Source organism: Athene cunicularia, assembly GCF_003259725.1.
Source record: "Athene cunicularia isolate RWA chromosome 1 unlocalized genomic scaffold, athCun1 chr1_part1, whole genome shotgun sequence".
Classification (NCBI taxonomy): Eukaryota; Metazoa; Chordata; class Aves; order Strigiformes; family Strigidae; genus Athene; species Athene cunicularia.
In genome coordinates, this window is record NW_020799091.1 from 125,341,595 (window position 1) to 125,369,052 (window position 27,458).

Genomic DNA, 27,458 nt, shown 5'->3' on the forward strand with positions numbered 1-27,458 from the left:
GGTGGATGCACCAAGCACTGAGCTGCCCAGCAAGGAGCAGGAGGAGGAATTACACCACCACAGAAGGAAAGTAATTTTCTGTCATCCTGAGATTTAAAGAAATGATTAGTAGCACAGGGTACAAAAGTTGTCATCCCCTTTCACACTGGGATTTCAAGAGTTTTTATGTTATTCTGGATCTCCAGGAATGCCAGTTAACATGATGCAGTGCTGCTGCTTAGGCAGATAGCCATTGGGTTCCTGACAGTGAGAGTTTAAATGCCTGTATCTCGTATTATAGGAAGTTGCAGTGCAGCTGTCTTTTTGTATGTGTTATGGCACATTGAACAAGCCAGGATGATCTTTTATGGAGTTGTAAGAAAGTAATAAGAAATAAAACTGGTAAAAACCAAAGAATCTGTTGCATGCTCTATACTTTGACTGTCCTTGCAAAGTACTTATGATAACCTCATAAGGTTTTATCTAAATAAGAAAATTCAGTCTTTACTCAAGAGAGATCTCCACTTTACTAATGTAATAAAACATAATGCATCTAATATGTTTTTGAACATGCTCTTTCTGATTTGTTCTAGGTTCTTTTATGTTTGAGTCACCTGCTTTTAAATAATTTGTGTTAACACCCATTTTAAATGCTCGTATAGTTGGTACACTAATGTTTTGTGTAGTTAATATAAGCATTTGTATCTTAAAACATTTATGGAATTCTGTAAACTATTAATTACAGATGTGATTGCAAATTAATTTGAAATAGTAAACTCACAAATCAAGAATGGACTTAACTTTAAGCTTATAGGGTTATTTCATCTGTCCAGAAGTGTTGCTTTTGAAGCAGCAGAGGAACAGCCTACTTTCACTCTTGATTGTTTTAATAGGGAAGAAGGAAAATAAGGAACCAAATATATTATTGACAGGGCTTTGCACTTTATATTTTAGTTTTTAAAACTTTAAATTATTAATAATTAGTCCCAATTCCTAAAAATCAGGATGCTTCAGAACGTGCCAATAGATCAAAACTAAAGGGAACCCAGCTAGGGACAAAACCAAAATATCTTGAGAAAGAAATAGATTTTCACCTGCATTTCTTAAAATTTTATGACTATTTTTCTGCCTCATATTCCTCTGTTATTCTTGTAGCTTGTTTATGTATAATATTTCAGATACGGGACACCATGAAAAATGCATGTATCTTAAACACTTTGAAAGCAGCAGTGGACCTCCAGCCAGGTGACACATCTAAATAATTTGCAGTAAAGTAGCTGCATAAGCTTTTTTTCTTTGTCAAAATAAATAACTGTATAAGGTATCTATCAACACTATTTAAGACTCTTTGTCTAAAATGAAACTATAAAGTCAAAATGTTATCTTAACATTTTTTCCAAGTAGAATTTATAGAAATGCGGAGCGGGGTCTGTCTGTTAGTTACATACAGCGCGTTCACAAATAACTGGAAGAATACTTTGCTTAGGATATGTTTCTATTTAAATTAGAGTTTAGGGATGGAATCCTGATTTCTTGTACCTCAGCATTTGTAGGGTATCTTCCATCATTGAAATTCTTATCAATACAGGTATCTTTTAGTAAATTGTTCTAGTTCAAGTGCTAATTAATTTGAAGAAATCCTATGGCCTGTGTAAAGCAGAAGAGAGGATCCCCACATTTGTTTCTTATATTACAATCGACAGATTAAATTATTGCTGTTGTACAAATGATGACTGTAATAACTACTTGTAGCTAAAGCTATATAAAATAAAGACAAATAAAACTCTTCTGATTGGGTAAGCTAAATAATCCGAGATACCAAACCTGAAAGGGATGTTGGCAAACAGATGTATAGCGCTAGAAAGTAACTGTTGCCACTGGTTTGACTCCATAATTCATTCATGTTCTTTCGTAAGGAACACATATTGAGTTGCCTCATGTAAAGCAATTAATTTTGCCATCTCTTTCTTTAAAACATTAATCTTTACAGACTACTTTAAGAGGAATACGCTTAAGTAATGTCTTCATGTGGTTCTAACGTTTGCAGGTATTGATAGTTTATTCAGGAAATAGGCACGTGAGCTAAATGTTAACTTGTTCCACAGTGTTTAGTTGTAAATAGTTTGTGACTTTCAACAGAATAATTATATTCAGGTCCTGGCTAATTTGATAGAAAACTAGAACTAAGTTCTAGTTATTACAGTCTTCATTGGATATTCTTCACCTACTCAGTTCTGTCATTAAGTTTAATTGTAGCATATGCACTATAGTCTAAAAACAATAAAGAATATTTGAGCAGTGCGTATAACACCCAACAGGAAAAAAAATCCAGACATAGACATGTTCATGCAATATTTCAAGAACATTATTTACATTAATATTCCTCTCGTGTTCAGATACCCCTAAATAACAATGGGGTTTGATATTCCAGTGCCTTTGTTGTACTGTCACCAGAATCCAATGCAGTTTATGTACAATGTGTTTCCAGGCCAACTTCACTTTATTCTATATAAGTAATTAAAGCATAAAATAAAGACCAACTGATTTTAATTCAAAATATGTTGACTGATGAGGCCAGCAGAAACTATATGTGAAACAGAAAATTTTTCTTTATTTAAATTAACCGAATCACACTTTTAAAAAACAGGTGAACCACAAGAATCTGTCTCAAAGGCACGTATGGTTTTTTCACTGTCTGCTAAGGATCGGGGGGGGAGGCTACTATACATTTCTGAAATGATCTTGTGTGGTATGTGGGAATCTAGCTTGGATAGAAAAAAGTTTAATGTGGTATAGTATCACCAAGACCCTGAAATTAAAAACTGTCCAGATGTATTGAACTGCTGTATAAGTCATTTGACTCTTAGTCGTGCCAATTAGTAATTTAAAGTAGTTCCTCTACTCTTATGTCAGCCCTAGTGACTGTGCATATGCTTCATTAAATAAATTAATGGCTTAAGTTAAACGTTGGAAATCCTCATAGTGGAGTTCACCTTGGATTTCTGCCTTCCTAGAACTTCCTGGTGTATAATAACTCAAACAGTTCATGTTGCAGGAGAAACAATTAACATCATAATGCACAGACCCAGCTCATATCCCTCTGGGGAACTGCACAACCGTCTGCTGCAAAGACATCACAGGATACAGATAGCAGACTGCATGGATTGCTGCTACTGTAGATGTCTTTTACATGTCTTACAGAGCTGATGAGCTCCACATTTATATATAGTCCAGGGAGAGGAGGAAATACCTCCAGAGGCCAAGTGGCTCACAGTTTACATCCTTTGCTTGATCTGCCGGAGGCATCTCCTTTTCTTCTTTGTCTATAGCTTTAGCCTGTGCTTATTTAGACACTTCAGGTCATCTACAAATTACTTTGCTCGAATATCTGTCTAAATCTTCTTTTGTGCATTTCACAACTTAAAGCCATTATCTCAGCTATAACATTCCCTTGTGAACTGACAGAAAAACAACCCTACACTTTCTGAGAATACTGGCTAGCCAGAAGCTCCCTCAGAAAGGCTGGTCTGCTTTCAGTCACTGGAGAAGGATGCACAAAAGATAAGTCTGGTCTTTGTATGTCAGTGAGGACTTTTCATATTATTTCTGTTCCAAAATATCAAAAGATTAAGGGAGTAGTGAGAGGGGGGAAAAGAGTTGGATGGAAATAATTTGTGTTTGCTGATGGAGGGAGAAGAGGACTGTATATGAAGTCATGAGGCACCTTTGGCAGCTGTGGTTTTCATTGCTGGGGAGAAGAAATCCTGCAGAAGTTGAGAAGGAAGGAAAGGGCTTATCCAGTGGCTTTGCTCTGTAGTGAATATCCATTGAGGGCTAGACAGGTCGCAGATTCCTCTCTAAAAAGAGCTGCTTTGAAAGAGGACCTGACAGAACATCAGCCAGTCATTGGCTAGTACCAGGGAGGGTGGCCAGTCTATCAGGTGGCGGTGCCAAGAGGACAGCTTGCCATGATGGCCAGCTGAGGTAAGCAACATAAATTAGCAGGGAGTACCGAAAGCACCAGAGGATGCTGGAGAAGATTCCTTGCATCAGGAGGTGAGCTGTAATCACTCTAATGAAAAGGTAGACTTCTGATATGCATAGCCTTAAGAAGGTAATCAGCTTTCTCAGCAGCTGAGCTCATCCATGCTGGGACAACGCACTGTAAATTGGGTGTAAGAAAGTAGCTGTAACTTAGTAGTTCCTAAGAGCTGAGAGCAAAAGTCTGGGCCAGGACCACGGCTGGCGTGCCTTGAAGCTACTGGGCCTGCTTCTCATCAGCTACTCATGTTCTCAAGTTAATGGTCCTTATGTTACATCTTCCTCTTCTTCCGTGAATTTGTTCGATTTCCATAGTTTCTGAGAGCCAGGACAGTATAGTTTACTTTGGATTATGAGAGGGAGTTCAAGCTGATGTTTGTTTTTTGTCAGAACTTACAGAAACTGAACCCTACTGCCACTCAGTGCTGTGCACAGTGCTGTTCTATGCTTGTCCGTATTTAAGATTATCTGTATAAAAGAAAAAGGCATAGTATAAATTTAGATGCAGTTTTGATGTCAAGGAATGAGCAATTAAATAATTAAATTAGAAAAACTGTTCATTGCTTTGACAAAAATGCAATTTATTCTCTCCCCTTCTGCATCTCTCCCCACTCTCCACCAGGAATAGTGTTCTGGGAAAATTTTTCATACTAAAAATAGAAAAACAAAAATAACAAAGTAGAAGCAGAAGGACGTGTTCTCAAACTTATCTTTTCTTTTTCTTAGAGCAATATGATTAGTGTAATAAAGATGATTTTAAGCCATCTGAGAGTTTTTACTAGTATTTCATAGAATGTAGCAGTCTAAATTTATTTTAAGATTGTAGTATACTACTAATACTCAATGAGGTATTTTGGTCAGAGTTGTTAGCGTGTAGAGTGCTGTGATTTTCTGAAAAAATATACCTTTTCAAGATTTGCTAGTCAGAATATATTCTTTTCTAAAATGAGGTTCAATTTTTTGACAATGCCTCTTTAAATTATTCCATTATCTCTCTTATATTGCTTACATAATTCTATAAATGCTCACAGGACTTTTGCAAAAGAGTTTTTGCTTAATAAATTCTGATTTAGGTCTTCTAGTTAGCACCTGTGGATTTTTTTTTTTTTTTCAATTACATTTTATGTCCTGTTTTGTGCTTTGAATACATTGGACCCATTTTGGCAACACAGGAACACCTTTTTGGTATCAGTCCATGGTTTTTGCTATTCCTTATAGCAATCAATGGGATTCGTATTGTCGTGTGCTGCTAAGAATGTATAATATCCACATTTCTGGCTGACTTGCTGTTAAGTGATCAACACTGAACAAATTCTCAGGTCTCTGTTTAACTGGGTTCCACGTATCTCAATCAAATTGACAATCTGATTAGATTTTGGCAGAAGCGCTCCATACTGGCATAAATCATTACAAGCCCTACCTTCTCAAGAAGAAAAATAGTCTTTCTTTCTTTCTGGCTAATTGACTGTTTTTTGTGAAGGCGTCAAAGGACATCTTAATTTGTGTGGGGGATATATGACTAAGAGAGGGATACCTTTCATCCACTACAGTATGAGATGTCATTGTTTTATCTTGAAGAAATTGTTATGTAATTTCCGTACTTACTGAAATGGAAGATGTTCATTAAAAATCCGAGTCTTACCTCAAAGCTTGCAAGTCTCGAAGTCAATATATTCTGTAAAAGTGAAAAGTCAATAATATATAAAGCAGTTTGTATTTAATTTACATAATGTAAAAATAAAACCTACTTCAGAGCAGTGAATAGTTTTCTAAGAATATGAATATCATATGGCTTTTTTTTTTTTTTTTGAAGCCTAACAATGTATACAAATGTCTAGTAATCACTGTTCTTTGATAGGTTCATTACATATCTGGATTGTCTTTAAGGGAATAACATTTTCTTATAAGCTCACATATTGTAAAAGGTAGTATTTGATAATGTGTAATAACAGTTTGGGTAAACAATGAAAACCCATAGGTAGCTTTCATTGTGGAAGAAAGAACATGCAGAATCTTTCTTATCTGGCTGTCCCATAAATCTATCAGAACAAAATGAAATTATTTAAGAGGACATAGCTGAGTTTAAGATAACAACACAATTTTTGGTCATTTTCTTCATTCTTTAGCAACACCTAATTCTCTTCTGGTCCTTCATACTATATATCCAGACTTAGTGCCTGGGATTTCAGATAGGTCAGCAGGAAAATAATGGCTGATGGCCAGTAGTTAGTACTTTAGTCTGATTTTTCTCTTACCGTAGGACCTTGCTCTTAAAAATTGTGTTCTTGAAATAAGCGTTGTTTTAAACCTTGTTTTAAACCTAAGACAGGCAAATGGAGAACATGCAGTAGCTGGGAAATTACACGCTCATTTAGTGTGATGATGGTTGTGGCAGTAGTGCTAGAGATCATAACCTAGAAGCAAATTTCAAAAAGGGAAAAAAGTAGACCAAAGCAGTCTCGTATGGAGTCTCAGGTGATTTGGAGACTTTATTCATAATCAGGGTATTGGATTCAGCCTTGCTCTTTGGAAACCAATTTTTCTGCAGTACACGGTACTCGCTTGTGAATGGATTTATCAGAGGACTAAATATTAATATGGTCACAGGTGGACTTGAGCCTGCTTCATCTGATGACACAACTGCAAGAATTTGGAGTAGCAGCATTCAAGTCAACTAGTGTTTGCTTTGTAACTCATGAGCTATTTGTCAGTCACTAGACAGATACATTTTCAACACTTTCAAAGTCACAAATATTTTCTTTTCCTGTAAATTAACAGTTTACTGAAAACAAGTGCGAAGTGAACATCAGGGTGAAAGTTGTTAAGCAGATTTATCAACCAGGGGCCAGGGAGGTTTTTGCACGGGCTGGAACCTAACAAAGCATGAATATGCTTTGGAATGCAAGAAGGTAAAGTAGAGCTAGTGCAGAAATGCAAGAAATTAAAAAAAAAATAAATTAATCTAAGCAAATGATGCATCTGAAGAAAAAGCAAAAGAAATGGAGTTGTTAGGTTTAAGGAGAAGGATCAGGAAAGATGTAAAAACTGGCTTCACGTTTGTAAAACTACAAAGTGAAAAGGGCAAATTGTTCTTTGCATCTGTTATGAACAAGACAATAAAGCTAACAGCTTTAACTCCAACAAGGAATATGTAGGTGGCATACAATTTCTGCAGTTTTTTCTGTCAGATATTTGTTGATAAGTTGCTGCTTGAAGGCATTTTCATTTATGCATACTAACTGTAATTCCCTTTCTCAAAGCAATTCTTTTGAAAAACTTGGTTCCCTCTTTCCACTAAAGCACTGGAATTGTTGTCAAAATCAGACAAAGGTAAAATTTATCCCTGTACAGATGGATGTAGCCTACATCATACTTAGCCTATATCGTACTTAAGTCTTACTTGAATCAGCAAAACAAGATTTCTGCAAAGGGTAAGCCTTATTCTGGATTCATGATTCAATAATAATTTTCCCCATAAATTAGGATGTGAAGAATGGATATTTCACCTGTGTTCAATCCAGTGTGATATGACATGTAAGGCCAAAAAAAAAAAAAAATCTGCTCACTTGAATGAATTAAATATTACATGTTCTGACACACGATTAGATACTTAGAAAACTGCAGAACTCTCCAAATACTGTGTGGAATCTGTTTGTTGAGATTACCTTACAGGGAAAAATTACAGAAAGTATGTGAAATTTGTATAAATATTGAACAATTCCTTTAATTGCAAGTGACAAGTGTTCTGCTCAGAGGACTTTAGATGACTGAGAGGACTGAACTAATGGAAGATAACCAACACCCCTCTCACTCCTTTATAATTAATTCAGAAAGATTGCTGTACTGTAACAATAAAAATTTGAAATATCTATGTTCTTAAATACTGTTTATACATTTGCGGGGGAGGAACATGTTAAGGATAAAAATCATTGCATAGCTGTTAAATCAAGTTTGAATATAAAAGCTAGAAATAGCCTGCTTGTGGAACTGAATGATAGATAGAATAATGTATGGCATACCAAGCAAAGTACCTGCTTTTTGTCAAAGTTCATCTATACCATAAAAATCAGATTAAGTTTCAGTCTTTGTAAGTAGCATGCATTTGAGTCGATTTTAGTGACAAATGTGTTTTTATCTCATATAGGTTTAGTTTTGCTTTAATGTATGTGATATATAATAACTATAATATTGAAGAAACCTGAACTTGCTCGTTCATCATCTGTGAAAACCTTTGGGTATTATCACAACAAACTCTCATGACTTCTTTCAAAGCTAATATAGCACTGGTTCATCACATTGTAAGAATAATATTAGTGTAGGATTCAGTGTGTCTGTGATACAATACTTAAGAGCATTGCCAAGTGCAGTTTTCTAGTCTCCTACTCTCCCAGATAGCAAAAAACTGAATGTTTTCTCGTGTTATTATACATTTCTGTTGTACAAAACACTAATCCTGTTGATGTCCATTAACTTTTGTTTCTCGAACTGGAAAAATTGCTTATTCTAAGAAAGGAAGTAAGAAAACCTAACTTGGGAGTCTTGGATACTGTCACAGTGCAATTTCCATACTCATGGAGATAACATGACTTAGTTCAGTGCTCAAGTGCTGCAGCTCTTTTTTCCTGACCTTAATATAAGCAGGCAAGATGACCCTGTTTTGTTTCATGTTCTGTTTTATGATTTTTGTGGAAATGATTCCCCAAACCTTGACATTCTTCAGAACGCTGTGCCTGCTGGGCAGGCCTTTCTCAAGTTCTAAAATGGAAAGAACAATTATTTCAGCTACAAAAAGTGTTAAAAATTATTGATATGGTATTCAGTCACTTCTTTTGTTATTCCTTTCCAGGATTACTTACTGCCATCTACCTTTCCAGAGTAAATGGCTTTATGTTGGAACAGAGAGGGGAAATACACACATTGTAAATATTGAGTCCTTCATTCTTTCTGGATATGTTATCATGTGGAACAAGGCAATAGAACTGTAAGTGTAGAATTTTTTGCATTTGTGTCTGTAGTCATTTTCATAGCTGTCTTAATTTTTAAGAGTCATTTGTTTTTACAAATATTTTGAAAACCTTTTATCTTAATGAATGCATTTGTGGTATTGTTTTTCACAGGACATTAGGAATTCGGATTTATGATAGAGACCATGTAACTGTATTTTATATAACAGAAAAAGTTGTTTGGCAGTCTGTTTAACTGTGAAGTTCCATGAAATAAAGATAATAATTAATCTTGCAAATTAAGATTTTGCTATTTTTATGAGGGTAGCTTGATCACCATCCCCTCCAAACATTCAATGACGAGAATAATAGGGTGTATTTGCCCTAAGACTCTATGTAGAACTTCTCTTCATTGAACTATAGAATCATTTAGATGAGAAGAGACGGGAGGTCTCTAGACCAAGCCTGCTACTCAACACCGGGCTGATTTCAAAGTTAAATCAGACTCATCAGTGCCTGATGAAGTGATAGGAAAGGTAGTAAGTGTCTGTTAAATAGCAGTTCTCTGACAGGCTAGCACAGGTGCCTGTGTCATGGGTATGAAATGGAGTGAGACATACGAAAACCTGACCAGGATAAATCTATGCTTCCTGAAAGTAAAAGCCTCAACAGAAATGCGAATTTTTTTTTCTCTGCTGTTTCCTCTGTGACGTTCCAGCAAGAGGAACTGTTGCAGGCAAACTCATAGTATTCCACGCAGTTTCCGAGACATGTCCTTCATGTATTGAGGAATATATGTAACCTCTGGTAGTAAAATGAAATTCATCAACCTTGCTGTGCAAGAAGCTACCTCTCTAGAACCATTTAGTAAACAAGCAGCCTCTCCTAATGATCTTCTTTGTATTGCCTATGCAGGGGTACACCTAGATTTTCTGAAATTTTTTCTTCTATAAATTGTCAAAGGTTATGACAACGTAATACAGATAGGCTTGGTCACCTCAAGTACTTGGAGATGCTGCATGGTTACCATAATAGTTCCTTCTTTTAAAAAGCTAGTTTACCATGTACTCTTTTGGTGACAGTTGAGCACGGGTATTCATTCATTCCTGCTTTTCGTTCTATCAGTCTTACAAGTGTAACTAGATCCCTGTAAGCGGTGTGCTAGTCTAAGAAGGCTGTATCCTATCTATTCACTCTAGTTATGTACTTCTTGATACGGTATGTGGAAGTTGTCCTTGCCTGTATTACACAGGTAGACAAGGAATTCTGTGTGTCTCCAGATAAATTTCTCTGTATTAGAGTAAGAGGCTGGTGGGGATAATGGTGATGTTTGCCACAGCAGCTGCCTTTACTGCTGAAGTTCAAACTAGGTGACTTTTCTCACTAAAGTAATTTGAACTCTCTCTGGTAACAAACTATGATGTCTGTTCCAGTGATATTGGTTTCTTGCAGGAGAAATCTAGCTTAGATTAGCTTTTAAGGGGAATGTTATTAACTCTAAATGTACTTCATGAGGATGGGTTTATGATAGCAGATTTTCCTTTAGAATTGTACTGAGACATATTTTTGAGAGAACAATTTTATTTGGGGCCATGGATATGTTCTTATTTGATCATATTTTTTAATCTTCACACTATATTCACGCAATCTTCACATAATTTCCACACTTTTGTGTTACAGAATCATACAATAATTCATATTGGAAGGCTTCTCTGGAATTTTCTAGACCAACTTCTGTCTCACAGTAAACTCATCTATGAGACCAGGTTGTTCAGGGCTTTATAAATTCATAGGGCCTGTTGATGTTAGGTACTTTCAAAGATGAACTGAAATAGGAAATTGTATGTAAGTGAAACTTCAGGTACAGCTTCAGCCTTACCATGAACAATGTACGTAACGTTGCTCATAACGTCATTTTTCATTCTTAGATTGTATCATTTCAGAGTGTGGAATTAGTCTGAAGATGTTACTATTCTCTGTAAAGCTTGGAAGGAGAGGGGTTTACCTTCTGTGCAAGCATATTTGTATCAAACTTATTGGCAAAGAAAGACCAGTAAAAGTGGCTGCTGTGCTGCTATATTCAAGTCCTTAGTTCAGATGGAGGGTTTATAAATAAGATTTTGAGTGTGTCAGATTTGTGTGTACAAACAAGCCTGAAGAAGAGTCCCTCCCTCTTTTGTGCAATTTCCATCCAGTTTCCAAAGTTGCAGACTAAGTCTACCAACATAACTTGACTGTCTTTCAAAATCCCTCCTCATTTTTTTCACTGACTTGAACTTATTTCTAATGAAATTGCTGTGAATTTTCATAATGTGGATTTAATCCAGCTGTCATTTAGATTTCAAGGCTTTACAGTGAAAACTGATAGGAGATTTAACTGATTAATTTTTAAAAAACCTGAAATGCTTTGACTTTGGAATGTTAAACCATATATTACCATACCTTAATCACTGTAAAGCCAGATTACAGCTAATTTTGTAAGCGTACAAAAGAAAAAACAAAACCAAACAAAAAACCCCAACAGCTGAAATTCCAGTTCTCTTAGTTTTGCAGAACATGGTTGAAGAGGGCCTCCATATACATTGCTAATGCCACGGCCAAGGTAACACAAAGAGGTCAGAATACATGTCTTGTCATTTCCCCCTTTGGAAAACACCTACAAGTTGCATTCTAGAATTTCACGGACTGAGTTCATCCCTCTAAGGTCATGATAACGTTGCTCAGTAAATAATACAATAAATGGTGTTGCATAGGTATATTCCAACAATTCATTTCAGTCTATTCATGAACTTACCAAGGTTTCAACCCCACAAAGAATTTCATCACAATTCTTGAGATTAGTTCACTCCAGAAAGCATAACTCTCATCCTCAGAAAAAAAACTTTGTCAGTCAGTGAGGCTCATCAAATAACTGCAAGAATTATTTTTCTAACAGGGATTCCGTTGCAGTGAAAGACTGAGGTGAAGAGGTTTGTAGTTTAAAGAATTGAAGGAGAAACAGGTTTGGATGTAACATTTTTGGACTTTGCATATGATGCAAGAAATCTGATAACCTTGTCCATCATGGCTACTTGGACTTACAAAGTTGCCTTTTGATTTGGTCTGTTTTGTGGTTTGTTTTGGGGTTTTTTTTTGTTACCGTTTGTGATTTATGTTGCCTACTTTTGTATCAAAACATACTGAAAAATCTGTAAAACACTATATTTTGGAGTGATAGTAGTTTTCTCATTATGATCTGATACGTGTCAAAAAGATGGTTGCAATACCTATTTTATCACAGGGATTATTGTCTTCTCATATAGGAGACAGCTTGCCTAAACAGTATGTAATATTAGTGAGAAATTAAAGCCTGAATATACTAATAATGCAAATGAAACATTAAAATTTTTGTTTGAATTTATTTTCAGTACTGAGGCATAACTGATTCCAAAAGTTACAGGAAAAATTTCTTTAAATTGTGTGCACAGTCTATGTTTCAGTGGACCTGGCCTTGTCCAGAGCTGAGAAATAGCATTAGAATACGGGGAGTTTTAGAAACATTTTCACTAGCAATTCTTGTCTCAGGAATTTCTGTCGTCTCACACATTGTCACTACCTCAGACCACACTGAAGCATCTTTTCAGCTAAGAATGAAGAATACGTCAAAACATTTTCACTTATCATTTCTCTGTCATGTAGCAGAGCTAATCCCTTGCCAGAGGTGTTCGGGGCTCATGATACTGTTTGGTCTTCTATTCTCTAATAAGCAAACAGTTTCTCTCTTTTCCTTCAAAATGTTTGGAAACAAGTCTGGAAGACCAATGAGCCCAGCATGTCTCCATTTACTCCAACCACAGTGAGATTGATTTTCTCAGCCTGGAGAAGCCTCATACATTTGGGAAGGTCATCTGGTGTTGGGAAGCAGATCTTAATATGAGTCCACTGAACTCTAAAAAAGAGAAATCTGCATTGTAAGCCCCCTCCCCAAGCATGCAGATTACAGCATTTGAACACCCCACTAACTAAAAGTTGTAAAAATTTATGGGATTTGGAGTATCAAAGAACTGGGCAAATTGGAACTCAGTTATGACAGTGCCATAACGTGTTCTTTCCTTTCTTATCCCTTCCCTTGCCCATCCCCATTTCCTAGAATGTGTCTCAGAGACAGCAGTTCCACAGCAGTGAAGGAAAGCGTACAGGAGGAGAAGTAGCAGTCAAGGAGCAACTGCTACCCTCTCTGTGCATGAACCTAAATGGAAATAGGTCCTTGTATAAAGAAAGTGCAAGTTGCAAGGCATCCTTCTTCTAGACATTTAGAAATTGTGTCTAAGACTGAGTTGCATCTTGAGGTTGAATTGATTCTTACTCCAATTTCCAGCTTAGACCCACAGTATGTGCATGACTGATGTATTTAACTTACTTTTTAATTTCTCCATGACTCTACCAATGCAAAGAAAATCTTAAAATCCCTGCGCTGCACCTTTGTGGAGAACAGAACCGCAGATGTCTGACTACTGGCAGTACAGAAGTATCTGCTTATGCACATGCTTTTCTCAGCACTGTCACATTCAGTCAACTCCAACTCTGTAACAATGACTTTTTTTTTTTTTTTTTTTTTTACACTCCCCTAACTCCTTCTACCACTTTCTACCACGAGATTATCATTCTTCTCAGAAACCATTACAGTGCTTCTGTAATTGTGCAGGCTATTTTTTCCAATGGAAAAATTGTTTTCTCTTTGTTTGATTCTATTTTGTCATTCATTGTGTTTACCTGCTTTAAAGATTGTTTGGTATTTGAAGCTCTTACAGCAGCATGTAAGTCACTATGTTTCTTAGAGTGTATAAAACTTCTCAGAAAGGTGAAGGAATACATCATCTGTGTATTTTCCTGGGTCCAAATTATAACATTGCTGAAGACTTCTTTTTGAGCTTTCTAAATTTAGAATAAAATATTTAAAGAAAAGCTTCCATCCTTAAAAGTTTTTTGAAGACTCCTGTTTTACAGCAAATGTTTTCTTCATTTACGTTCTGCTCTTCTGAGTAAGAGTCAGGTCTTAGAGCATATCAGGTCACTCATCTCCTGAAATGAACAGGCACAAAATAAATTAATACCTGCTGCTGTCAGGAATAACTTCTGATGAAGTGCAAAACAGCTCAAAGTATCATTAGTTTCTTAACACACTTCTAGTTCTGTACAGCTGTCATGGGAACCTTTTGTTCCATTTTTCAGTTCTTCTGCAGTCTGTTTTTGTGGGCTTAAAGGTCAATAAAGGCTATGAGATGTTGCAATCTTTTGTATCATTAGCTCACACTTTTTTCTTGCTCATTTGAAGGTAGCTTTTCCTTCAAGCATTTTTTACTGCAAATCATTGCTGATATTTTTTGGACTTGACCTTCTTTTTTTTTTTTTTTTTCATTCTGCTGTGTATGGACTTGGCTTTGTGTTTTATCCTTTTCATGCCTTTCCAGAGCTTTTATTTTCTCAGTCATTCTCAGTTGTGTCCCAGCTAGTATTTGGGATTGAAGAATTCTCCGCTCAACTATTTCACTGATGTCTTATTTTCACCTACTGTTTCTTATTTATTTTCCCCTTTCTCAAGGGATAGGATCTAGTTAGTTTTTACAGTCTCCTAATGCCAGCCTGAAGGAATGCCTATACACAAGTGTCTGGCATCAACAGTAGTGTGTTTTATTCATGATGGCTTCAAATGTGGTTGGTTTCCCAGCACCTATTCATCCTTCCCAGGAGCTGTTGGATCTCTGCTTTTGCTTTTAATGTAATTCAACAGTGTTTTTCTTTCTTTGTAGGCTGTTTCACAATGACAGCATACAACTTTCTGGTCTCCTTGACAACTCTATTGCAATAGCAATGAGAGGAAACAAAACGTTTTGTATATACTAAAGCTACATGAGGCAAAATGTTTCTGTGTGTACACATTTCCACATTCAGTCTAATTTACTGTGTGAAAGTAGTAATTATTGTATCTGTAGGTCTGATACCGTTTCATGAGTTCTGTAAACTAATATTATTGATATAATATAGTTAGCTAAATAATTGCCTCATTTAATCCTACTTGCAGTGCAGTCATGATGTCTACTATTAGGAGAAATTGACTGTAAAGCCTAATTTCTGGCACTCCTTTTACAAGCAACACTTCTCTAGGGCTCCAGAAATATTGCTGTTATTTCTATGTATCCATACTTTCCTTGAGGAGACAAGAAGATGCAAGAATAAGGCACTGATCTGATCTGACTTTGGCAGTCTATTTCTGATCTTAGTGTGGCACAAAGGATTAGCTTTGGGTTCCTAGCCACAGTCCTGCACTAGGAAAGAGATAAAATCACTTCAGGAGAAGCAAGCAAGATGTACTGCCAGACAAGATCTTTCATGTCTCTTTTTCTGTATCCACCTGTAGGGCAGGTTCAGGGCAACAAGTGAAAGACCATGCAGAATCAAGAAAGTTACAACCCTTTTACAGTTTTCTTCCCTGCTCCATTTGAACTGGTGCTATTTTTGTATCAGTATATCATCTCTCATACACCTCCCCCGAGATGGCATGTCCCATCCCAAACCAAATCAAAACCTTTGTGCTGCACCTTGTGAATATTCCTTTCATGTTTAGTCCAAAGAGGAATCAGTTTTGATGCAAATACTTTACCTTATATGTATAAAAAACCAATGTTTCTTGGAGCTCCAGAAAGGCAGTGCAGGGGGACTGCCAAGGAGAAAGCTCTACAATTCCAAAAAGCTTCAGCAATATCTGTTGTCATCACCCCAGAAACTCTGTGTGTGATCTTATCTGTGATGGCACGTCTGAAATGAGTTTTAGGATATACAACTAATTGAAAAAGATCCTTTCTTATTTCCTGACAGAGTTAGTGTTATGACTGACAAACTTAATAGACCCTCTGTTTCCTCTAGCCTATATATAATCAAAGCTGGGAGCTGTTGAGCAATCAAGGTATTTGTGGTAGGTGGGCCCTGGGTGATTGTGAGACCCCCACACACCTGCTCTCTCACTCCCCCTCCTCAAGAGGACAGGGAAAGAAAATAAGATGGAAAAGTTCTTGGGTCAAGATAAAGACACCAGTTACTGTCAATTGGCAAAACAGACTTGATGAAAAATTAATTTACTGACAGTTAAAATAGAAGAGAATTGTGAGAAACAAAGAAAAAAACTAATTCCTAGGCTCAATTTCATTCTTTCATTCTCAACTCCTCGACCCCCACCCTCTCCTCCCTCCTTGAGTAGTGCAGGGGGATGGGGAATGGGGGTCACGGTCAGTCCATTACCACTCCTCTCTGCTGCTCCTTCCTCCTGCTCCAGCACAGGCCCTCCCACAGGCTGCAGTTACTTCAGGAAATACCCACCTGTTCCAGTATGGGGTCTTTCAAAGGCTGCAGGAGAAATACCTGCTCTGGTGTGGTCCTCTCCACAGGCAGCAGGAGCATCTCTGTTCCAGCACTTGGAGCACTTCCTCCCCTCCTCCTTTTTTGACCTCGCTGCCTGCAGGCCTGTTTCTCACACTTTTTTTGCTCATTCTTAAATTTGTTTTCCTTAAGCCACCAGCATCTTGGCTGTGGGACTCAGATGTGCCCCGCAGTGAGTCCATTGGGGCTGAATGTGGCCAGGATAGGGCAGCCCTGACCTCTCCTCACAGAGACTCCTCCTGCAACTCCCCACTGCCAACGCCTTGACACCTACATCCAATATTTGACATAAAAGAGCTAACAAGAATGGAACCAAAGACTGGTGGTGTATGTGTGAAAGCATCTGCATTGCATCTTTTGATAGAGTGACATATCTGACAGATTAAAATAATAACATTGGAAGAAATGGAAGAAGCCAGACCAAGTCAGTTATAATATGAAACAATTAAACTATTAAAATACTGCTGAAGAGTAAGATAATATGAAGAGAATACTTATATCAAATATAGAGGAAAGAGAAAAAAAAATCTTACTGATTTAGTGTACAGACCATTTGCTGGTAATGTATATGAAGCTCTTACTCAACAAAACTAAAAAACCAGCTAGGAATCTAATAATAAAAAAAATAATGCTTCTAAAATAAAGAAAAAAAAAGCCTAATATCCTGAAAAGCAAAAAGAAATTTTATTACGGTTTAATAAATCCCAGGATCTTCCAACTATCATTTACAATAGGTTCAAGAGAGGAATGGAGGAAGTAGGAAAATGTATTGTATTAGTGAAGGTTACCCCTTTTATCTGAGAACTTAGCATGGAAATCTGAGACTATGCCCCTGCGAGAATATGATAAAAATAAGACTGGTAGTAAAAGTTTTATATTGTTTACAACTAGTTTGTGTGATAATGAAAGTATAATTAGCCTGAAGTTAGGTGTAATGTAGAGTGACTACAGCTCATGTAAGTGTTTGCTTCTACCCAAAGACGAAAGGATACATTCTTTGGTAAACAATGACATCTATCTGAAAAAGAAAATGGTGGTTGCACAAATTTATCTAAATTGTTCTTGACTTTTAAGATTGGTAGGTACAAAGAGTAGCTTAGATGGGATCAAACTTTAGCTTAGAAAGACAGTATGCTCTTTCCCTTTCTCCCTTCATTTCCCCCAATTTTGCCAATATTCATGGTTAAGTACTAATACTGGTATGGCCAAAAATCCCAGTTTAGATAGTGGTTGGTTCAATGGACTGGGTTAACTGCCCAAACCAGTATGCCTTGTCAGCCTGTGTGTGCTCCTTCCACATTTTTTCTGCTGCCAGCTTAGTCATGCCTGATGTTTGCTTGGCTCTGCTCCCTCTTCTGTCAGTGGTTCTTATGCTGCCTTTTCACGGTTTGTCTTCTTAGACTTTCTCCTTTGCCTTGCTGAACTTATGTCAGAAACAAAGTTCAAGCAGCCTAGAATGTCCCAAGATGTCATAGTCACTCCCTGGGGATAGATGTAAAAGACATGTGTCGGTCTAAGCACTGCTTGCAAAGATCCTCACCTCACCTCTCAGTTCTCCATCACTACCTACCTACCCTGCCTGCTCCAAGGTCTGGTGCTGTGAAAATTATTTTTTTATTCCAGTATAGGTTAGTCAGAAACAAAGCTCATCCAGAGGGGTCCCCTCTGGGGAGTGCTTGGATAGGGATGACAGCCGGATCTGCTAACTGCATCTCTGCAAAAATTGTTGTGTGCCATGTCTCAAGACAAATGGGTACTTGCTGCCAGCACCATTAAAGATAGTCTGCACAGAATATTCTGTATAACCCGGCTGTCCGCTGCTTTCCTGCTGATCTCAGTTCTGTGCTAGGGTATGTTGCAAAATGCTCTTGCAGGAGCCTTGCTCACTGAGACCTCATGTAGAAAAGTAACATGCTGTAGGCATCTGTGGAAACATGATCTGCCAAAGCTGAAGATGGTGGTATGAGATCATCTCATGGAGAAGGGTCACCAAGGAGGGGCCTTGCCCCATTGCCACTAGCTTTGCGTCCGTAATGTTAAAATATACGTGAAGGGGTGGGATATAGTCTTGGAAGGTTGTCTGGCCATTAGGTGACTTGAAGTTTTCTTTCTCCTTGGCCTGCTATAAACTTAGTTTGAAACATCTCAGGATGTCTGCAGGAATTTTTCATTGTCTTTAGCTCAGAGATAAATAACAGACAAGGTCTTTGCCACTCTGCTTTGGCCCAGCTTTGGTGCATGACCAAATAGCTGAAATATTTAAAAGATTCTATGGGAAAAAAATAGAGGGCAGAGGAAAGTGTGCATACTTTCAAGAGTGTTGGAGCATACAGTTTTGCAAAGGAGGAGTCTATGAGGATATGGATTACCCCATAGTATTTTAATGTTTGAGTTGCCTGAGAATTTTTGCATACGACTCTCAATCTTGCTTTGGAGTCTGACCTGGTAGAACAGAGGCTACTTTTGCTATAGTGAAGTATTTAAGCCGAAAGAAAAGGAGCACCATTAATTTAGGAAAATCCTTTGATCAGTTTGGCTGGAGGACCTTATTTTGGTTTGTTTCTTTAATTCTCTTGCAGATTGTTTTAAAAATTGGAGCCTAGGTCGTTTTAGGTATGGCTTCCAGATGAATTCTTAATTTTATGGGCCCTGTAAATATCTGCCGTATTTTTTTCTTGGTGACCTTTTGTTAACCAACACCAGCCATGCAAGTCTGGATCCTAAGCTGCTGTCCCAAGGGACATGTGCTCTGAACCCAGAACCTGGATGGAAGGAAGGTCCTGTTCTGTTCAGGCATTCAGTTAGCCTGAAGCTCTGTGGGCTGGTGCTTGTTTCTTGCTCTGTATGACTGCCAGGGCCTAGAGGTCTGGTCAGAAAAGATGACAGTTGGAAATTCTTCATCTGTCCATTCAGTTTCCTATGATTTGCATTTGCTGTCAGCTGCTGGACATCAATGACTTAAGCAGCAGTCCCTGTATTAAATTGCATACTGTGTTGTTGGTAAATGTTACAAAAAAGAGAGGAAGAAGAAGACAGCAAGGACAATAAGTGATCTTTATAGAGGCTTGTGAAGACTCATGGGATGGGTCTTTTGGCTGAGTAGCTTCACTGAACATGCATTGTGGGTGTAACTCTATTAGTTTGTCTGAAGATGTGTCATAAGGCTTTACGAAATAGACAAAGGCAAGATGCTCCATTTCTGAAACCCCCACTGCGTAACACTAAGAAGCTACCTGGTAGAGCAGTGTAGGTAAGATTACTGAAGCCCTGTCATTAATGAGACTGGAACTTGATGAGTCCTGTTACCACTATTTGAAATTAATCCAGTGGAGACTTTTCAAATTCTTGGCAGATTAGCCTCGAAATTGAGTAAGTGAGGAGGGAGGGCAGATAGAGAGGGAGTGGAGAATAGAAAAGTATAAAAAAAAAAAAGTTAGAAATGAGAGAGGGGAAAAAAACTATAATGGGAGGAATAGTGAGATTAAAAAAAAAAAAAGAAGAAGAAGGATTCATCAGCAAAGGAGAATCTTTGCCTATAATGGCAAAAAGGAAATAGAGGAGAATGTGAAAAGATATGGATAACTTTCAGATAGTCATCTTCCCCAGCTGGACGTTTTAGAGTTCTTTTTAAACTATTGGAGATACATGTTAGCACATCAAGAAATTAAGGTAAGCACCTAGCTCTTCATACAAAAAAACATTCACAGATTTGGACTGTTTTTTGTCTTGCAGATCCACAAAGACTCACCCTGGGCCAGTTGTACATTTAAGTGACAGCCCAAGAGATGAGGGAAAAGTGAGTACATCTAATGGTATAAATCACTGCAACATTTCGTAGCCTTTATTTGCCTTGATAGCTCTTTCTTTTTGTTTGCTCACTCATTTTATCTTCTGCTTGCTTTCTGTATTTGCAAGGTCACTTTTACTGTTTTACAGCTTTTAAGAAAAACATTTCTCATTTTACGATTTTAGTAAGAATCTGTAATACAGACAACATACTGTACTTTGAAACCTATAGTCAATCAAAATTGTTCCTGATTAAATAAACTTTACTGAAGAATTGGCTAAAAACTGTATCATGACTTCAGTACTTGGATAAACATGCTATTATGGAGATATTATAGTAAGTTTTTATAAGATAATAAGTATTTTCTTATGTAAGAATAATGATGATAGTAACCCATGTTTGGAACTTGCTGCTTTTTGTGAGCAGAGTTGAGAATAGCAAAGAGCTGTCAACAAGTGAAAGCAAAACATATAGTTAGAGCATTCAGGTCGTGATTAATACTGTCAGGAGGGCAACTCAGTGTTGACTTTATTTGTATGCAATTTGGTTGCCAGAATACCAGTTTTATTAGAACTTTCTAATTTATGTGTTGATACTGATTTTTTTGAACATTTTGCCTGTGTGGAAGGGGCATTCAACTAATCTCATAATTTCTGAATACTTTTGCCAGTTACATTTTAGTGTGTTCTTAGAAAGGACTGCATCTTGCAAATGCTGTATCTATTTGATAGTGTGCCTCACATAAAAGCTGATGGTTATTGGAAACTAGCAGCAGTTTGAACTTCTGATACTGATATGGGGGAGATTATGCTGAAATTAATATGGCAACCTAAAAAACCACTGATGACTACATCTGAATTTCATCTGCATTTTATATATATATATATATATATATATTTATACACACACACACACATGCTATCTATGGCAAAATACCTAATAAAAATAAAAGTTTATTGATAAGGTGTATTGTCGGCTGGCCACAACAGAAGCTGCTGCTGACCTACCTAAAGCACACTGTGTAGGGAAAAAGAATTGGATATTAAAAGAAAAAATGGTCTTGTGAGTGAACATCTCTTACAGGGATGTGATGCACTGTGTCCATACAGAAACCTAAAATATTTTGACTTCAGCAGAAAAAGAGAAGATGAAAAGGTCCCAGGAAAGGGAGTTAGAGGAGAACTTGTTTGTAAATACAATTGGTTGTTGTTCAGAGGGCACATTGGAGACATCTGTGTACTGATGAAGCACAAACCTAATAACAAGAGCAATAGCAAAATCAGAGGGATCCCTATGAAAAACAATTAGAAATTTATAGGGTGAAAGAGTAGAAAATGTAAGCCATACTGAATCCATCCCAGTGCAGCTGTTTATATCATTGATAGACTGAGAGTAGTGTAAAGAACAAATCGGTGCTAATAAAATAATTGCAGATTTGCAGAATGTGGAATTGATAGTGTTTGATGTTTACAGGAAGACATCAGTAAAAGGTGTACACAGATGTAAGAGAAGATCCAAGCACTAAATCAAAAGATACAGCTTTAGATCAAAAACTTTAACAGTAGAGAAAAAAATGGAACTACATTTTTCAACTAAGTCTCAAAATTTTGTTGAAAGAATGAAGGATTAAACAATCTTTCTTCAGAATGGGGAAAAAGAAAAAAAAAACAAAAAAAACTTCTGGGACTTTTGCTGTTCAGCATAGTCATAAACAATCTAGAACAGGGAGTAAGCACTGATGTGAACAGGTTTGCTAGACCTTAGGAGGCTGAGAAATTCAGCAGTAAAATGGCAGGTTAGATACTGTCTTTTGTAATTAATCAGTCTAAATGATGGGAAGTGATATGTGTGGGTCTGAGCTGATCATTATTGTTTGGTATCAAGAGCTTCAAGTGATGATTGTTCCATGAAAATGTCAGTTCAATACTCCCCAGTGACCAATAAAGAAAATCAAAATTAGGTATTATCTGAAGACTAGAGAACAAAACCTGACTATTACATAAATGCATGGGTGACTTGCCTGCTGAATACTGACCTTCTATCTTAAAAAGAACATAATTGTGCTAAAGGAAATTCAGAGAAGGAGCAAGGTTTTCTAGATGAGACACAACTAAGTGAGCCAGGACATTTCATTGTGGAAGAGAGCGGATTGTGATTCCAAGCTTGAAAACTGCAGTTGTTATGAGGAGGGTAGAGACAGTTCAGTCTTTTTCAATACAAAAACTAAAAGGATATAAAATGAAGCTGACAAAAGTCAGATTCCAAACAAGCCAATTAAGTTCTTCTTCAAATGTGCAATGAGTAGAAGCTATAAAACTTTTTCCAAATGGTGCTTTGGATGCTGAAAATGTATATTGGTCACAAGGGAGTCTAGAAAATTTAATACAAGAGAAATCAAACTGAGGGTTACTGAAGAGGTTTGCTGACTTTTCCTGAAAGGTTATTAAAGATGAGGTTAAATGGAGTCATGTCTAGTTGAGGAGCTGGCTATCTTTGAATGAAAAAATTACTTAGGCTAAGAGAATATGTGAAAGTATGATAAATACTTGCCCTCCTCACCAATCGTTCTCTGGTATTTGCTCTTGGCCATTTACGTACGAGATACTGTGATGGGGTAGACCTTTTGCTTCATTTAGCACAGTTGTTCTGAGGTAATGGAGATGTTTCAAGATAGTTCTACATACTCTGCTTAACTCCTCAGCTCCAGGCTAACCAAAGACCACCAAGAGGTGTTGGTGAGAGAAATCAGACTCCTCACATCACTTCACGGGGCGGGGGGGGGGCAGCAGGTGAAAGTATTCTTTACCTATGCTTCAGGAATTAAATAGTGGGTACAAACCAGTCATGATAATCGCTTAAAATACAGATATTCTTGTACTCTACAAGTACAAGAGTATTGTACTCTGCAAGGGTCCAGTGGTATATCATTCCATGGATTATCACAAAGTTCTTTACAGATCTGAGCATGTTTCAGTGAAATAAATAAACAGCACTGAGGGATTGAGAGTCCTAAAACACAGATAAACCTTTCCAAATATAGCCCAATCGTAAGATCTCTTTCTGAAAGCCAGGGAAATTTGTGTGCTCGCTGTATATTCATCTTTTAAAAGTTCTTTAAATTCCTAAAAGTTCTGGTTTTTATCAGTGACTGATGACCAGTTTTTCTGCGCCAAAAGAGTCAGTGTAATTCTAGAAGACTTCTGCCATTCAACTTTTTTCAAGTGTGCCCTCCAGGCAAACTATCAAGGCAGACTTTGGAGACAGTCCCTTTTATGAATCTAGCAAGCTGTAGCTGGAAGACAGACAACAAGGAGAATTTGGGCATTTAATGTGTCACTTAAGAACAATTTGGGGACCTAGTGATTAAGTCCATGAAATAGAACTGTGTCTGCCAAATCAATGAATAAGTGTACGTTAGGAACAGACTGAAGTGCACAGACATTTGTAAGTGGAAGATCTGTAGCAAACATGATTTTTCTTGCTGACACAGGAGAAGACATTAACTGCAATGATCTGCTGTTTCCCAGCAACTGGAGAAAGCTTAATAGGAAAAAGTTTAATGTTATTCACTATTAGCTGGTGCACTAAACTTCCTGTCTCGGAGTCTGTGTTCTGAGGTCTCAAACCACCTAAATACAGTGTGCATTTGGCATGCTTGGGGTTTTCTTCTCCCAGCTGTTTTTTGCTACCAGGACAAGCAAGGAGCTGGCTGACATGTAGCAGGATGCAATTATTTGATTGTGAAAGAGAAATCTCCCTATAACACCATCATCGAAAGCATTTCATGAAGATGGATTTGTTAAGTCAAAATGGGGAGTAGCTCCACTAGACAAGGAAGATCTTGCCAGGAGTTGTTCCCACTTCAAATTCTGTCCAGCCTCCTTCATGATTCTTAAACATGGGTAATTAAACAGGGTTCCAGAAAACACAAGTTGAAGAGGAGTCTTTGGCTTTTTACTTCCTTGACTCCCTTTACACACGTTTTTCTTCTTTGCCTATGTTTTGTCCTTCAACTGTATTTATGGGTGGGGGTTTTTTTTACCTCATTGAATATTACAGACATAGAGCTTGTCCTGTAGATCTCTTTTGGCTTACCATGGCCAACGGGAGTTAGAGTATTTGAGTTTCCTATGGTTCAGACAAGTCAGAGTTCAGAGCATCATAAATACGCTGGCAATGAGACGATCACATTCACCCAGCTGGAATTCTGACTTTAGTGTCATACCACAGTACTGGTAGTCTAGCAGCATGGCTACCATCTGAGCACAGAGCCTGATTCCTGGCTATGCAGCAAATCTGTTTCTCTTTCAACTTCTTCCCTGAAATCACAGCACTTTGTATCTTACAGTTCTGTGGTGCCATTGAGCATTAAGCATTTCAGCAACAAATCAGGGGAAATGCTGTCTCTTATGGGAAATATTTAACCTTTTAGTAATTACCTGGAGCACAGTATCTTTGCAAAAGAGAGTGATAAAAATCAGAAACAACCCTGCTTCACCAGGCAGAAAGGCTTATGAAACAGGGTCACATCTAAATGCTTTTCTATTGCTTCAGTTTCCTGAATGTATTTGTACAAAAGCTGAGGTTGAAAGATTACTGGTAGATACAAACTGAACTCAACTAGTTTGGTACCCAGCTGTAATGCACTGATGAAAGTGCTTGTTCTTGTAACAGTAAGGAAGGCACTCAGATTCCATGACATATTAAAATACCATGTATTGGAGTTAATACAAAAGGAAAAAGAAGATAATCTTACATTCCGTCAGATGGTGGGAATCCCAAGTTGTGCGGCATTGGATAGACCTCTAATAAGAGCACAGCAAACTGTGCTGGTCCCCTCTGTGAAGAGGTTTACAAGCATTTTGGTCTCTAGAGATCTCAAAAGATTTTATTTTTTAAAAAAATCTATTCATTTCTACCGTCAAGCAAAGGGATATTTACGTGAGAACATACTGCCCTACCTTAAGATAAAGACAAGGTCACAAAGGTGTTGTAATTACTCTTAACAAGTGGCAGCTGCCTAAGGGCTGCTTCTTTACAATTAGACAGCAAAGTTTATCTTGTGACTAAGGACTATGTGCAGCACAATACAGGACTGAAAGCCAAGTGCTACCTGCAGCACAATATAGCACAACACAGGCCCTCACCTGCTCAGGTTAACCACTCTGTGGATCACTAACTCCTGAATATACATTTGTCTTCCATTTAGGATCACTGCACTAACATGAAAGCAGTCACAGTAAGACACTTCTTTGTTCACTCTCTCAACAGCAGTCTTATCCCAGAATACCATATGGCATCCTGACACAAGTGCTATCCAGTTAGCTGTATGCTTTCTGAACAGGATGTCTCTTCACGTTTATTCTGCTGCAGAATCCCATATGGACCCATCCCGAGCAAAAATGATAAATATTCTGGAATTTCTCCAGGACAGTTTGAATTTTTTTTTTCAGGAGCAGAATTCTTAAGTAATGAGGTATTGTTCATATTCAGGTATTAAATATACAAACTATAAATCATTCCTAGATTAGGTAATATATCTCCACATAATGAATATTCACCTGGCAATGTAAAGAATCATATCTAGTAGGAATGAGAGTATTCCCAGACTCTTTTATAGCAGTATTGATGTAGCAATTGTATATAAATTGGAAACAAAGCGATGTTTTGTTTAGTAGTCCAGCCAGGTTTCGTTTTTATGATTTATGCAAGCTAAAGTGAATGATGGCAAAGATGCTGGTAAGGTCTCACAGACTAAGAGATGGTCTCATCATTCTTTGCTCAAGTTCTTAATAGAGAAACTGTAAATCCTTGCCTGCATTCTGTGATCCATGTGTTTATGGACAAAGAACAATTTGCAGTTATCATTGCCAGCTGTATAAAATATTCCATGAGTCTGTCAGTTTGGACATTCCCAGTCATCGTGTCCAGGACAGATCCTTAGGAAGATGGGGTCTAGGAAACCAATTTCCTGGACACCTAAGTAGGCCAGACTTCACATCTTCTGTAAGATCTGAAATTATTTGTGTCCAGATGAAGAGTACTCAATACAGTGCCAGATCAATCATACAGTTCTTTTCAATAGAGACAAGGAAAAAGGATTGTGTTCATTCTTATTTTTCTCCTGAGTATCATTTGTCTTCTTTTTCATCTTTTGACAAATCTTCTTTGAGATATTTCTTGGGTATGCATGATGATATGACATGCTACTTCTAGAAGAAGTAAAAATTAGCATACCAGTGAATTTATTTTCAATTTCTAGGAAAGCAAGCTATTTACTCTGCAAGGAGAGTTCTTCAGAATGTTTTAAAGCAATAGAAAGCAGAAATTAAAGGAATATATGTAGCTAAATGAGGGTTTAATCTGGTGACTCTTTGGTTTGAAGTTATCTCTTAGGTGCCCAACAGTTGTGCATCCAACCAAGGGCAAGGAAGGTAAGAGCTGAGAGGAACATACTATGATCTTATTTTCTCAGCAGATACACAATTGTGAAGGTTGTTCAGGCACATAATATTACAGAAAAAAAAAAAACAAAACAAAACAAAACAAAAAAACCCCAACCAAAAACCAAAAAAAAACACAGCAAAGAAAAAAAGCGGTATAAAGCACAATTTTTCTTCCATATTAAAACTTACATTGCCACTAATGAGAAGTAATTTATACCGAAAGATAATCTGAAAGCTGGGTATTATGTGTTGTGCAATCTGCAATCCTACACATCAGTTTGACATTTTATAGTGCTTACTTATTTTTTTAAAAGTCTCTTAAAGCCATTAAGTTTTTTTTAATATATGTATATTCCTTTTGAATCTAAAAGTATAATTGTGTTTGTTTCCCTCCTCCAGCTATTGATAGGCTATGAAAATGGGACTGTAGTACTCTGGGACTTACGATCTAAAAGAGCTGATCTGAGAGCTTATTATGATGAGGTAAGCAGTTTCTGTTCATTCAGAAAAGCTGTTATCCAGCGGTTTGTCGTATATCTTATCAAACGGATATTTATCTTAAGGCATTGCTTGTTCTGGATACACTGTTTGTGCTATGCTTTTGAAGAAGTTATTGTCTAGAAATCAAAACCTGAAATCTGTAGTTCTAATGCATTATGCTCTTCTGAGCAGACTATGACAAGGAGTCTCTTCCCCTTGATTCTGACAAGTTCATTAGCTTCTGTGTAGGGATCTTCAGTTGAACAGAGCCTAGTAAGGAGCTAAACTGAGATATAGCTGCATTAGGAATTAGACCTTTACTGAGTATTACTAGAATATTAATTAGAATGAAAGATAAATTATTTTGTA

General features: G+C 37.2%; 1 protein-coding gene across 3 annotated transcripts in view; it reads left to right on the forward strand.

Annotated features, from left to right (window-relative positions):
* Window positions 1–27,458, forward strand: part of STXBP5L (syntaxin binding protein 5 like) — a 223,126-nt gene that overhangs the window by 108,569 nt on the left and 87,099 nt on the right. For all 3 annotated transcript variants that reach the window (XM_026849275.1, XM_026849282.1, XM_026849292.1), the window contains exons 5-7: window positions 8,867–9,001; window positions 20,109–20,172; window positions 27,009–27,092. In XM_026849275.1, the coding sequence (XP_026705076.1) occupies window positions 8,867–9,001; window positions 20,109–20,172; window positions 27,009–27,092 (283 nt within the window). The remainder of the gene's footprint in view (window positions 1–8,866; window positions 9,002–20,108; window positions 20,173–27,008; window positions 27,093–27,458) is intronic.